The sequence below is a fragment of the Trachymyrmex septentrionalis genome, unplaced genomic scaffold (genome assembly GCF_001594115.1).
Source record: "Trachymyrmex septentrionalis isolate Tsep2-gDNA-1 unplaced genomic scaffold, Tsep1.0 scaffold51, whole genome shotgun sequence".
Classification (NCBI taxonomy): domain Eukaryota; kingdom Metazoa; phylum Arthropoda; class Insecta; order Hymenoptera; family Formicidae; genus Trachymyrmex; species Trachymyrmex septentrionalis.
The window spans coordinates 3,615,650-3,630,463 of NW_017305683.1; the positions used below are offsets into that span (position 1 = coordinate 3,615,650).

Sequence of the window (14,814 nt, forward strand, 5' to 3'; positions counted from 1 at the left end):
ATTTTATGTAAAAATAATTTATTGTATTTATCGAAGCTATTTTCACCGAAAGGAGGAATGATAGGAGGGTCTGTTTTCTGTGACTGAACCAGTGTACACCCAAGGATTTCGATTCTTTCCCTTGGAAATTTTCACAAATTGAGAAATGACCACTTTTTTTACATTAATGCTCATAGTCCGTGCGCAACTACTTAACTTTCCGCTTACAACTAAATTTGATGTAAGAGACGAAATAACCTGAATTTTTTGAAGTTTTAAAAAAGTAACCGAGAGAAAGACTCGAAGTCCTTGGATGTACACTTTTGGAACTTAAAGTGAAGTAGATATATATTTGATATTTGTCGGAATCGAGAAAGAGAGTTCTAGTGCAATCTAGGGAACAGAAAACATTTTATGATTTTGCTAATGTGTATCGATCATCATTATATTGCGCATTCAGATTATACAACTACACCATTTAATCTTTCATTGAATATTTTTACATCACAGAAATGCCGCCTACTAAGAAGGGAGATTTGGATAAATTGGCATGGGCATGGATAGAATCCATCAGTCCAGACGAGATTGAGAAAACACATTTAGAAACTGCATATAGAATTGGATTAAAGAGTTGTAAAAATTGCAAGTAAGTTGGCAATTATTTTGTAGGAATAAAAGATTTGTACACATCAACTATACTAATACTGCAAAGTTTATTGTGTGGAAAAAATAAAGCGATAGACAACTCTAGCTTAATACAAGCTTAATACTCTAGCTTAATACTTGTATAAACTTTTATTTTGCACATGGAGAGACACGAGACTTTGCATACCACTTTCTCTTTCGTTCTGTCTTGTTTTCTGGAAGTCCCTTAATCTTCGGTTTTCTTCATGATGGAAGAATATAAGGTAAGATTCCCATGAATGTGCAGTCATCCAATATGTAACCGCTTTTTGATCAATCAAATGTTTGCTGCAAATGTTCTAGTTTAGCAGCCATTATGCGCAATGTCTCACTTTATATTCTTCCACCATGGTTTTCCCAAAGTTTGTCTGTCCCATAGCTATGTTACTAAACTGCTGTGCTGCGATGATCACGGTTTAACTCTTATGCAACAAGATTTAAGTTGCATTCAGGAATACATACAGAGTGTCTTCAAGTATCATTCTTGTTATTTACCAAATATTAAACAAGGATATATTAATATCTGAAGATATTCAGTGTATATCAAACACAGTCTCAAATACACTAAAAGGAAGTTCCGTGTCTGACTTTCCTTTTTTCTACAACCGTAAATATGTATTCTTATTAAGTGTGTTATCTGTTTCAGACGTAATTGCACCTATAATCCCCAATGTCTGACAGGTTTAGGAGAAGACAAATATATGAAGTCTCAGCCAGCCGAGGTAGTGTCTTTAGAAAGTTCTTTATCAGAGTTACGCGATCCGACCCAATATGTTGGCTTAAAGAATCTAGGTGCTACTTGCTACGTCAATAGCTTAATTCAAATGTGGTTTCACAATGAAGACATGAGGTATATATATATATACAATATATATGATATATATTAATTGAAACTGAATCTTTTGCATATATGTTACACATTATCTTGATAAATTTAATACCCACAGGAGAATAATATACAAATGGGATATTACGGAAGATCCAGAAGAGAAGGAGGCGTTGTGCCAGTTAAAGAAAGCAGGAGTACCCTATCATCCAGTAACTGCGGTTGGCCAATTGCAGTATCTTTTTGCAATGATGCAATTCGGCAATAGGAGCCTTCTTGATCCAGTCAATCTCGCTATCGCGTTATCCTTGGATACCAGAACGCAGCAAGATGCCCAAGAATTCTCCAAATTGCTATTGTGCCATATCGAAGGAAAGCTACAGCAAAACTCAGAACTGGAGCAGATGCTGCAGAGACTGACTCAGGGAAAATACAGCTATATTAATAGGTGGGTTTTCTGAAGTGGAACAATGAGAATTTTCCTAAACGATGGTGCTGACAATCTTTACAATGACAATACAGTGGGACACATTGCTCGCTACAATGACTGATGCTATTAACTGATCCAGTGCAGAGTGAAATGACTTTTTAATGGATAATTAGAATTTTGTGTTTGCTGCAGTTGTTCCACGTGCAGCACTGAGTACCCAACGTCCACCACATTCTATGAGTTGGATCTACAACTGGCGGCAACTTTAAAAGGGGCGATCGACAATTATTTGTCAGAAGAACAGCTGACGGGAGCGGATCAATATCATTGTGTTACTTGCAATGATAAAAAGGACGCCAGGCGATTTATACGACTGGAGTCTCTCCCAGAGACTTTAAATATTCAACTAATGCGCTTTGTATTCCATAGGTGAGCTTTGAGTTTTTATGAATTTTATGATAGTAACAAGCTTGATTTATCTGAAATAATGGCGTTGTAATTTATAACAGAGATTCCGGACAGAAGAAGAAATTGAATTCATATATTCAGTTTCCCGAAGAGCTTGATATGTCGGAATATATTAGGTGTCAGCCTCAAACTCATCTGTACAGTCTCGTCGCTGTATTGAGCCACAAAGGTCCATCTGCATATTCGGGGCACTATATCGCGAATATATGTAATTCAAACGGAGAGTGGTATCAATTTAGCGACGATAAAGTTGAAAAAATGCAAAATAAACGAATCGAGGATAGCGTAAATGGTAATTTTTTTAAATCAAATACTTTGTATTCAATAATAAAGAAACAAATGTATGGCTTTTCACGCGAGAAGGCTGAAAGTGAGAGTTTTTTTCTTTTTTTTATATAGATAAATCAATGAAACGTGGGCGTGTTCCAAAAGGATTTTTATCATCCAACACAGCTTATATGTTGGTTTATAAAAAGTTAACTTCGGATGTGCGAATAAATGCTGTGAAGAAAGCAAAATTGAAAAAACTTGATGTGGAAGTAAATGCCTCCAATGATACTGTTTACTGTGAGAAACTTGCAGTTACAGAAAAATCGGATACCGGGGACGAACTGAAACAGAAAGTTGACATTGAAGACGCACCATTGATTCAAGAAGAAAACTCTGAAAAAATATTAAAATTAGATTTAGAGAATGTAATAGAAATAGATGAATCTGCAATATCTGAAAAGACTGATACACCTATCACGAATGAAAATAATACAGAAATTGTCGTTAGCACAAATGGATGTAAAGACACGCATGAGGCTACTTTAGAACAATTACAAAAGATTCACCATCTAAAAGAGTCAATGGTGAAAGTTGTTAAACTAGATTATAAACGATTGAATGGTGACGCACACAGAGCTATGAGTTGCGGTGAACGTGATTTTTATGAAGAAGTAAAAATTCTCTTTAGATATAAATTCTTTTTAATTGTTCATTAAATTTTGATTAATTAACATTTAATTAAATGTATTTTTCTCTTTACAGATGGAATTTGAGAATTGGCAAGTAAGCAATACGATGCGTGAACTTGTTAGACAAGAAAATGTTAAACACGAATTGAGTTTATTAGCCGCACAGCAAGAAAAAGTAAGGAAATATCGAGTGAAAACGATAGAATTATTATATTTTTTTTATATTTGTTGCTATATAATTTCCTTTTTTTTTTTTTTAGCAAAAAGAAATTGAAGATCAGAATTCCAAACGACAACTCGTAATAGATGTGTATAATATAATCCATTCAACAGTATCTTGGAGTAATTATTATTGGATACCAACTGACTGGCTATCGAAATGGTTGATCGGACATTCCTCTGCAGCCGATATCCGTCCGATCGACAATTCCAATTCAATGTGCTCGCACTATCGACTTGATCCATTGAAAGTTAGTCGTATGAAATGCGTGCCGGAATTAGCAGCTCAAATGCTTTACGATAAATATCTAGGAGGTCCGCGATTAGACCAGACGTTTTTGTGCGAAATTTGCGTAAAACGACGTTGTAAATTATTGCGTTTCAAGATAACACTTGAACGAGATCACAAAGAAGTTGGAGAGTTAATTCGCACATTTAAAGAACCGTAAGCTGCTCATTATTGTTTAAAGTTTGCTATAATAAAAAAAAGCCATATAACAGCGTAATAATAACTGTACGATATGTTTCTGTCGTTTTAGTGTCGAAACAAGCTATATAATTGGTACTGATTCATTACGATCATGGCGAAGGTTAGCTATGGAAACGTTTCAAGAGGATATAGAACAAAAGGAAGACGATTGCCAGGATACTCTACAGGAGGAGAGTAAGAATACGGACAAAGACGGCAATGATTGTCCGAAGGAAGTCGAGGAGAACAAGGAAAATGAGGTTATTATAAACTTCAACGAAGACTTACTCTGCGAGCACAAGTCTCTTAAAACAGCAGATTCCAGTAGAAAAGTGATACCTCAAGAGGCATGGGTGATTCTTAAAAAATATTTTCCGGATTCGAAAGAATATCCCATTGGATCACCATCCTGTTCAATCTGCGAGGTAAATAAATCTTTTTCTCTTATTTGCGAATAAATTATTGAAATTAATAATTTATTTAGTTGTCTTTGTATATCTATATATACTGTTGATTCTCAGGAAAAGATGAAAAGTGCGCAAAGAGCGAAGAAAGACGACAAAATAAAGGCGAAGCAGCAGAAAGACGAGCTTACCGACTTGTATTATGGAAAGAATAGGAATGAAATTTCCACGTGCATTGATCCTCTGAAATCTTTCTACATTGTGGAGAAGGGCTTCCTGGACAGTTGGCGTTCCTTCGTTCGGTGAGAAAGCTTAAATTTTACATTATTCATTTCATGCTGTGGCGTTGTAATTGCAATTCTCAGACGAATATGTTTTGCAATAATCTTTTACCCGTTTAGATAGTATATTAATTAAAAAAAAAAAAATAAAAAGTTTTACATCCATACATGGTTTCAATGTATACATTTCCATATTTAAAGTATACAATTCGTAATACATTTCAATGTATTACGGATTTTGACGAGCCAACTTTTAGAAAAAAAAAATTGATACGTAAAAATAAATTATTATTTTATGGTCACAACGCTTTCTATGTGTCAATTAGATAAACGTTATAAATTCTAATGTTGGCTGTCGGTTACTAATTACGAGTTTCGAGCGTCTCTTCTACGTTCGTATGTTTCAATTAAGATGGCGCTAGTTGTCCTGAAAATTGCGCGCCACAGTTTTTCAACCACCCGCCATTACGGGGCGAGACGCAGTCGGTGATGAGCAACGTTTTTTTGACATCTAATATCGGTGAATAATACACGGAAAGGTATGTTATTTAATAAAATTAGATGCTTGAAAGTATTATGTCGTAAATAGTATATATAGAAATAGCTATTGAATCCAAATTAATGAAGACCGAGTAAAGATGGATTAAGAGTATTCTCTTACATTTCTTTCTTTTCAAATTTTAACTCATTGGTGTATTTACAAGATGTCTAATATTTCATTGAATTGCAATGTAATCTGAGTGCATATAATTATTTTCTTATGCTTTTTCTCAAACATCTTTACATATTTGGATGAAAATTTAGTATAAAATTTTTGCCAGGTTGAAAAAATTGACGGAGATTAAATATTCTTCCATTAAAAATTTCTTCCACAATTCTAAAATGAATTTAATATTTTTCGATTTAAGATGTTGATGCATTTGGAGAACATCTAACATTTTTATTGCAATTCAACCTGCTATATATAATTATTTATTTACGTTCTTTCTAAAATGTTTTACATTTGAACGCGAAATTCTGTTTCAACTCTCTTATTATATTATTGCGAGATTTTTACGAGAAACACGGTGACGAACGTTCGATCTCGCGCTCGTCGACCGTGGTCGAAACCGGTTGTCGTAAATGTTGGAAAGGGGAGGATGAACGGGAAGGGTAGATATATCCGGGATGTATTAACGAGCTTTTCCTAATTATGAGAAAAAACTGGACCGCGCGATTAAGCTGGGCGGCGGTGGCGGACTCCTCTTTCTCTCGTCTCTCACTCGTGTGGCTGCGGGGGAGGGCTGGGCACGGGAGAAAACTAATTGAAACCGCTTAACGACCCGCCGGCAAATGATACATCGACCCCGACGAAGGGCCACCGGTGTCTTAATATCGTTTCGCCTTCTTCCACGGTCAAGACCGTAAATGCAATTTGGACTCTCGCTCGATCTTCTTCGAGTTTCGACTTTTCTGGTATCCCTAATCTACACTTCACTTGGGGAAAACCATCCCAAAGGCACACACTTCTGAAGTACGCGTTCATCAGGAATGAATCTGAGCTCTTCTTATTGTTTTTGCTCCGTCGGTTGCTCAGAAATATCAGCCAATTCAATATGTCAAGTCTGTAAATACTTCAGATCCATCCATGATTATTTATAGATTATAAAATTTATTTATTTGAATATAGGGTAGAATCGGATATTATGAGCACCTTAAGGAAACATTTTGATATATCTAGCATACTAAAGAAAAAAAAAATCTTATGCATATCACTTGATAGATTTGTTGATGTTTTATGTATCTTACCTTGTTAGTATTGAAATGGATTATTTTAATGCAAATGTTAAAATGATAACGGGTGCTCTTATTACCCTCTGGGTAGACTAATATGAGCACAGAAAATTTTTTGTAAAAAATTATGTAGATATAAAAGATTGAATATACGATTGATCGGTCATAATGTAATCTAAGTTTTAAATAAAATTTAGTCATCTCCATGCAGCCACCGAATACTGACTTATTACTGTTAAAATGACACTACTCGCTTAAAACTTACTCTTGATTTCTGATCTAACGTTTATTACAGAAAGCTCATAAACCTTCCTTCACCAATCATCGCAAGGCTGAGGTTCATTTGCATTTTGTACTTCAAACAGGAACTTAGATGTAGTTTTTATATCTGTACTTAAGGATTTATCAAATTAAACGCAAAGAAATTGTTAAAATTTCCTCCGACTATAGCGAGACTGCGAATGTCTCCATCTATGTTGTCTAACCCAGAATGTTTTTCGTCATTTCCTCTTTCCTTCATGATTGTCTACGTCTAAATGAAGAATATCATGCAACATCCTCTCATACACGCTATCAATCGTCCCTATCTTATCCTCGTCATCGCACAGCTAAATTTCAAGCTACATTCTCATACGTGGCAGCAAAATACTACAATATGCTGCCTAGCGACATTCGTTACCCTCGACTCTATTGCTGCTTTCTGTCTCACAATATATAGCTTCTTATTGTAAATAGCCATGCACTCACAGCGATATTCATCTATCACTATGTTACTCATTTCATTTAGTTAATTTGTATCATTGTTTATTGTGCCGGTTGTTAATTCATTGTTATCACGTATCCTCTGTAAATCTATCCTTCAAGGTTTGGGCTCATAAGCAGCATTATGCTGGCGCCTCGCCGTTTGAGATATCGTCGTAAATTTATTGAAATACCGCCTGTCATAAATCTTCTGTATTTTATACATGTCTCTAAAGTATTATTATTATTGTTACTATTATTATTAATAATAATAATTTCTTTGTTTTATTATTCGTCTTTTTTTCGTGTGACACATTCGAGAACTAAAAGAAAATCTTTTCTTTTGTTGCTCACGTTCTTGTACAAAAAAGATCTTTTGTCTAAATATTTTAGAGAAATTTTAGTAAATTCTATGGCGACTCTGCTCGAATATGATATCGTAAATATGAGCGAGATCCTTCCGACAGCGAAAAAAAGTCTTTTAACATCCAGGACGGCATTATCTGTGCCCTCCCTTATTATACATTCTCTCGTGTGGCGCGACACGTTGGCTGGACACTTCGGATTGACAGATTCAAATTCGCCGGGGCTTAAATTTCGTAGATTCAACGGTGTGCGAGCTAAACCGGGATCAACCCTTCTCGCGGATTACACGTTTGTCGTGTCACGCGCGATTTCGGTATACACGATACGCGTAGGGGGTATGAAAACCACAAAATAAGTGGTCAGGTTCCCGTATTAAACAAGCAGTTACACGCGTAAGAAGGAGGATATATTGTAATGTTCTTCTCTCTACACGCACACGCGCGCGCGCACACACACACACACATACACACACAATATGATGTAGATGAATATTACTACATTTCTACGTGTTAAATTTTTAACAGTATTTTTGAAAATAATCTGGTGTTTATAAAAAAATTTTCTTTCTACCGCATTTTGATTGTAAAAGAACGATAATTCCCTATTTCGACCCCATTTCTTGAGGTTGCGAGTGTCCACGATCTATTATCGAGAATTTGCTATTAACCGAGGGAGGGAAAATGTGAAAAATATTTTTCCGGACCGCTGGCATTGTCTTCGACCGACTCCTTTGTGACGTCGGTGATTAATTTTTCAGCAGGTCGGGCATGCCGCCCCTTTTTTGCGTCACCACTACCAGTATAATCGTTCTTTGTATTTTTCGAACAAAACTCCATAGTTCGTTGCTTCCATTACACATAGTTATATTATACAGTACGTGTATAGTACATTTTTTGCAATACTTGGGATATAAAATTACTCTCTATATATATCATATATATATATTTTATATTAAATTTTCTATATTTACACTATTCTATAACAAGCACATGAACGTTTTTACTTTTTCCGCATTATCAGTTTGAGTAATTTCAAATGATTATTTTATTTGTTTAAAAGGATAAAGAAGCAATTTTTCGATAAATGCTCTTTTAAAAACATAAAAAATAATATTACTAGCTATTAAATTTAATATATAATTTTATTTTGAATGACTACTCTAGTCAAACTATGCATGCTATTGTATATAAATCGAGTGTTTTACACTTTTAATTTTTTCTTATTTTTTTCAGTAAGTATAGAAAGTAATCTTCTATGTTATCTCTTGATAAGCAATCGTTTGCTTCCTCTATTACTCCTTTTAGCGATAATTAGCTAAGACTCGCTAATCGGTCACTTTGGAAGCTCTCGCGCCTTTAGGAGAACAAATGGTGGCGAGAATTGCAATCCGTTTAACTGCTTCAAACAAAGTCCCCCGCCAATCCGTCAACGTCGCTCAGATGGATCTTCGAAAGGATTAGGATTTGCATAAACGATCATTCAACTTCCACTTGACGCCACTCATCCTTTCTTTTGGTGCGTGGATATTCCCTGACATTGGTGATTTAAAAACCTACACCTCTCGTAGGCAACGATATAGAAACTGTTGACTATAATTAACTTTATAGAAACTGTTGATTATTATTGTCTGTCTTTGAAAATGTATTTTATTATTCTCTTTAATATATTTGGGCATAAAAATGTAATTTATTACGAAAAAAGTAAGTAGATGATATAGCGAGATATTTAATTTTTTACCCGCGAAGTTTATATTTATACGAAATCTGTTACAAAACGGTCTTTTTATAATGATACAATATTTCAAATTTAAATTACAAATATTAAAATCATTCATCTTTCAATTTACTCGTATATATGTCAGATTAACCTTTACAGGACATGAAAGCCACTATATAGTGTTATATTTTGACCCAAGAAATACAATGAATAGTAAATTATAAGAAATCTTACTTAAGGAAAAGTTGTAAGATTTAAAAAATGGATTCCATCCTCTAAAGGTTAATGATAAGTTACATTATACATACACATAATGTACAATAATTTTACTCGTGAAAGATTAATTTATTTTTCATTCGTTTGACAAACGAGTAAGTATTATACGACGTTTATTACCTGGGTGCAAGCTTCGTCGCAATGTCGGCGCCTATCGGGCGCACGCGCTCCCGGCTTGACTTTTGCACTTCGGTAAATAATTATTAATGATCATGCTTGGGGAAAATGTGACCGCGATCTTGTTGACACCGCATTGTAACACCGCGGACAATGGTGTGCCGTCGTCGTCGTCGTCGTGAGCCTCGGAAGCGCGCGCCGCGAGACTGGCGTAGAACGGAGGAGGTGAATGTGACGGTTGGAGAAGGGCAGAGGCCATAATTAATAACTGGGAATTGATTAAGGTGCCAGATAAGTCCATGGAGCCGGTAGCTTGTGTCTCTCGTCTCTCCTCATCCTTCTCGCGCTCCCTTTGGCTGTCTCTCGCGCGACGCGCGTTACAATATGATTAATAATTTCAAGATAACGCCGCCGTCCCCGCAGAGTCCCTAACATCGTAGTCGTCCCTCCGCGAAGGACCGATTTGCGGCCCCACTTACGGTCTCATAAATGACTAATTATTCTCACCGTCCTTCGTTCAGCTCGCCCGGTGGCCATTTACGCTGACTGTCCGGCGCTCCGAACGCAAATCTTCCCCGCGCACAAATCCGTTCGGAAAGTCAATTTTCTCCTGAGGAGAGTACGCGAAGTACTTTTTGCTTCATGCTCTCCTTTATCGGTTGGGACGACGATCGGCTGACGATTCGCTCTTACGGAAAAGCGTCTGCCGCTGTTTCGATAACTCGATGCGGCCTGACGTAGGTTTCCCTATCCTCTCCAGCGAGGGGTGAAACATCGAAGAAATTCCGACTATTTTGCGTACATTTGGCAGGAGGGTGGCCGTTGCTTCGAGGCGAACGCAGCGGAAAGAGAGAGCGCAGCACGACGGGCGGGGTGGACGGGTGCTCGCGGAAGGAAAACTATAAATCATTCGACGAAACGAGCCACCTAGAAAAAGAGGGGTGAGTCTTGGTATTGGAGGAGGGTGGCTCGTAGTCGTCGTGCATCGACTCGCGAAATCCAACTACCCTTAAATAAATTGATTCATTGCGAGAGACCTCCGTGCGCGCGTTGCCACTATAAACTTGAACCGTCCTAAGGCTCTTTCTTCTCTCCCTCGTCCGATGATATTTTGCTAATTTTCGAGAGATGAAGTCCACCACCATCGCAGTAGGTATCCTTGGAAATTGTTCCTGTTGGGAAATGGATCGATCAGTGCATTATCCACGTCTGGTTTCTTCGATTCGATGAGCCTTATAATGTATGTTTACCTAGGAGTTGCCGCAAAACCGGGAATCAGGAAAGTCAGGAAATTTTGCAAATTTTCTGGAAAATTAAAATTCTTGGCTTTAAAAAAGTTTAATATTATATGTACATCACACCTACGTAGATTTGGAATACTATTAACAATTAAAATTGCAAGCATAGCGTCAACAACATTAATTTACGTTACTATTAAATTTTGATCTTTTATAATAAAATATTTCACGATTTTTTCAAATCAAGACAAAAATACAACAAATTTCGAAATATTATTGAAAATCATGGAAAAGTTGTGGGATTTTTCGATGAGGAATTTGTGACAGCCCTGATGAAATCTCGCAAGTATTCTCGGCAAATCTTTTTATAACGAACGACACACGGTGAATGATCTTTTAAGTGATCTATTATATTATTTTCATCGATAATTGGATTCGTACATTCGCAAACGTACACTCGACGCGTGGAAGGAATTCTTTCGGAATCAGGATGTGTCCTCCCTCTCTCTTTCTCTTTCTCCACCTCTATTCCTCATTCTCCCGGGGGTGGCCAGTGTCTCGGGGGCGGTCATATATCATCCACCCTTGGGGGTGGCCGCGGGGGTAGAAGCAAAAAATCTTACCGAGCAAAAACTATCATCAGTGCTCGGTAAAGCGAGCTGAACGTTTCGCCCGCCTCTCTCTCTCTCTCTCTCTCTCTCTCTCTCTCTTTCCTTTTCCCTTTCTCTTCCTTCTTCTTTTCTCGTCATATTCTCTTCATCTAAGGTCTGCGTGTCTGCTATTCTACGTACATTTCCTCATAGTTTTCTGCAAATATGATTAAACAGTGGGTTTATGTAGAAATTTCATCAACCTGATACGCTTTCATATTTCTAAGTGCCTAATCTACTTCCACATTGATGCGTAATATACATATTTCAAGTTTATTAAAATTGGTAATTGTTTGTAAATTGGGAATTTTGTTCTCAAATTGCATATATTGGTAGAACCCGAGTAGTACTAACGAGATTTGTAGCTAAAAAAGTGGAAATATTTATCTTTTTCTTGTACTTTAGAGGGGGAGTACCATAGATTTGCGTTATATTTTTTAACACGTTATATTTTCAATTTTGGTTTTTTTTAATATAAAAAATGCGGAACTCTTTTTATTTTTACAAGGAAACTATAGAACTGTAAAATGTGCTACTAAAACTGCCATTATTTTCTTACATTAATAGAACGTCGTGCTAACTTCACAGATCCTATTTTTGGGTACGAAAGAAATAGTTATAGTTCCAGTCGCGATAATGTCTCGCGTAATTTCTTTGATTACCTTCTTCTTCATTATCATACATTTTAACGGTCTCGTCGAAACTTTCGCACGTTGCTTTATTTATAGCTTTGATTATTGACTGTCTATTTCCTACATTGATTCGAATCACACCGCTACATTCCGAATCGTCAACTTTTAGAACGATCGTGATTTCATTCCGGGGAGTGTGGGGAATTGGCGAATATCGGGGAGCACGTTCATATTGCCGACTGTACTCTCTCCGCAACGGTGCCAATGTAAATAGACGGGAGCGACCAAGCATGGCGGGTGGCTGCGTTTTTCGTGGTGTATCGCGGTAGCCCAGTGGTCACGCCTGGCTAGCAACCTACGCGTGTTGTTCCCTGATCGGGAACGCTTGATCGGTATTGAGAGGTCCAGCAAAAAACCAACTTAGCCGGCGCAACGATCCGCCTTGCAACCAGCAGCGGTGCCCTGCAACTGCAACACATTCACAAAACGACCAATGGATGCGCGTTATAGTGTGTTCCCCTTGAAATTCCTAGAAACTTTATGTATTTTTTTCGCAGCTACTGGGTAGTTATATTAACTCTATCTAGTAACTGAGAAGCTAAAACTACTTAGGATCACAATCAAGATATAACGCTTTGCGTAGTTATTGGACGAAAGTTGCGCAAAATCTGAATCCAACATAATAATCCAACGTAATAATTGGATGGTATACTGGATGGATGTATAGGAAAACCGCAGATATTTCTATTAGAGTTATAACTCGTAAGGTAGTCGCATTACATTATAACTGACTTGGAGTCATCGATGACGAGTTTTCTCCGTTGTTGATTTTACTTAAATCGTTGAACTCTTAGTTAGAGAAAATTCACGTTCATGGGAATTGAATTATAAACATTTCTTTCATATTCTACCTTAATTAATTCGTCTACTTATCTTCATTTTGAAACAAGTTAAGTATTGTATAATCGATAAATTCCTACTTCTGATTGTGTGCTACTAATTAGCTCGAATCTTTCTTTAATTACTTTTTGTGTTCTAACATTCTACAGTCCTTAAAATCTTCCAATTCCCATCGTTCAATCGGTTAAAAAGTCAGTCAATGAATTATTATTTACAGCTATTACTTTAGTGATACTTTAATAGTGTATGCGTCGATTGCAGTTTCCGACAATCGATTGTTGCGCGCTGTTTTCCCATTTGCTCTTTACTTTCCACGAATTAAACGCAGCATATCTTTGCTCCTTTCGATAATAATGTACCTTGCATAGTGTAGCTGGCTGCGGACAACCAGAAGCGGAGCATCCTCCACGGACCCCCTTTTTATTACATCGGCGAAAGCCTCCGGTCGGTCTTCTTGTTTGCTCAAAGAGGGAGAGGATCTTCGGTCGCGCGGGATAGTCCTCACGAGGGGTACGGGAGAGAAGGGAAACAACGTGGAGAAGAAGAAGGAGGAGGAGGAGGAGGAGGAGGACGACGGTCTGAAGTTACACCGGCGGTAGTCCTGTTGACCGACGGACTGCGGCAGGATGTCGATTATCGACGGTTTTTGCCGTGATTCCCCTTTTTCGAGCCGAGCGCATAATTAGCTTTCGTTATTCTAGCGCGCACCGTCGTGCCGTGCTGTGCTGTGCCGTGCCGTGCCGTGCCGTGCCTTGCCGAGTCGAGCTGAGCTAAGCTGAGCTGAGCTGAGCTGAGCCGAGCCGAGCCGAGCCGAGCCGCGCGCGGCCGGCCGGCCGGCTTCCGCCCGCTGACAACGATCGAAGACTCCTTGCTCGCATTATGCTCGCCGTGATCTTCCTCCTTTGCCCGGCTATTGTCCCTCTCTCTCTTTCTCTCGCACCTCTCGCATTCTTGCTCTTCGCGGTATTATGCCGCCGCACTCTGCTCGCCCCTTTCGGTCTCGGGCGATTTCAGCGGTCGCGCGGCACTGACTCCGGATCACTTAACGAAGGTTCGAGCATTTCCTCCGGTGATCGGACAGCCCGGAGTCATGATGATGATGATGCGCTTTCCTCTTTCCGGGAATTGCGAGAGAGGAAGAAGATATGTAAGATGGCAGTAAGATGGTTCTTTTTGTTTTTGTCTTTAAATGATTTTACTTTGATATATAGTGATATTTCCTCGTTGAAAAACTGCTATCTTATTTAAATCTACTATTCTCTACATAATTGAGATAATAATTCTCTCCTATTAGGCTTTCGGGAATATCATCGTTATTTTCGACCATTACATTCAAAAACGCTCTTTCTTCCTATCTTCCAATCGTTCGTGGACTGTAAATCGACTGTATTACAATTCGCGTGATTATTGCTCTCCGTACCGTTAACGAAGCCTCGTTACAAGCGAAGATTTGTAAATACCATTAGCGATGAGGGAGAAGCGAAGATCGGTTCTTCATACCGCGGGCGCGTCACAAACTTGGTCGGAATGTCTTGTATTAAATCACTACGATCTCCTAGACATACGTCGAAGTCGTGCTAGTTTTTGCAATAACCCACTGTTTTTTTTTTTGCACGTTTATGTTTTAGAAATTAATTCTAATCTTTCGAACTAGAAAAAGACGAAGAGTAAGTTGAACCGAGATTA

The 14,814-nt window shown here is 37.9% G+C and overlaps 1 protein-coding gene across 1 annotated transcript in view; it reads left to right on the forward strand.

The window, feature by feature from the left end:
- Positions 1–14,814, forward strand: part of LOC108751753 (ubiquitin carboxyl-terminal hydrolase 48-like) — a 63,795-nt gene that overhangs the window by 2,792 nt on the left and 46,189 nt on the right. The window contains exons 3-12 of the mRNA XM_018492143.1: positions 490–625; positions 1,310–1,513; positions 1,611–1,937; positions 2,112–2,348; positions 2,429–2,679; positions 2,787–3,328; positions 3,420–3,521; positions 3,607–4,010; positions 4,105–4,459; positions 4,556–4,740. Coding sequence (XP_018347645.1) covers positions 492–625; positions 1,310–1,513; positions 1,611–1,937; positions 2,112–2,348; positions 2,429–2,679; positions 2,787–3,328; positions 3,420–3,521; positions 3,607–4,010; positions 4,105–4,459; positions 4,556–4,740 — 2,741 coding nt within the window. The 5' untranslated portion in view covers positions 490–491. The remainder of the gene's footprint in view (positions 1–489; positions 626–1,309; positions 1,514–1,610; positions 1,938–2,111; positions 2,349–2,428; positions 2,680–2,786; positions 3,329–3,419; positions 3,522–3,606; positions 4,011–4,104; positions 4,460–4,555; positions 4,741–14,814) is intronic.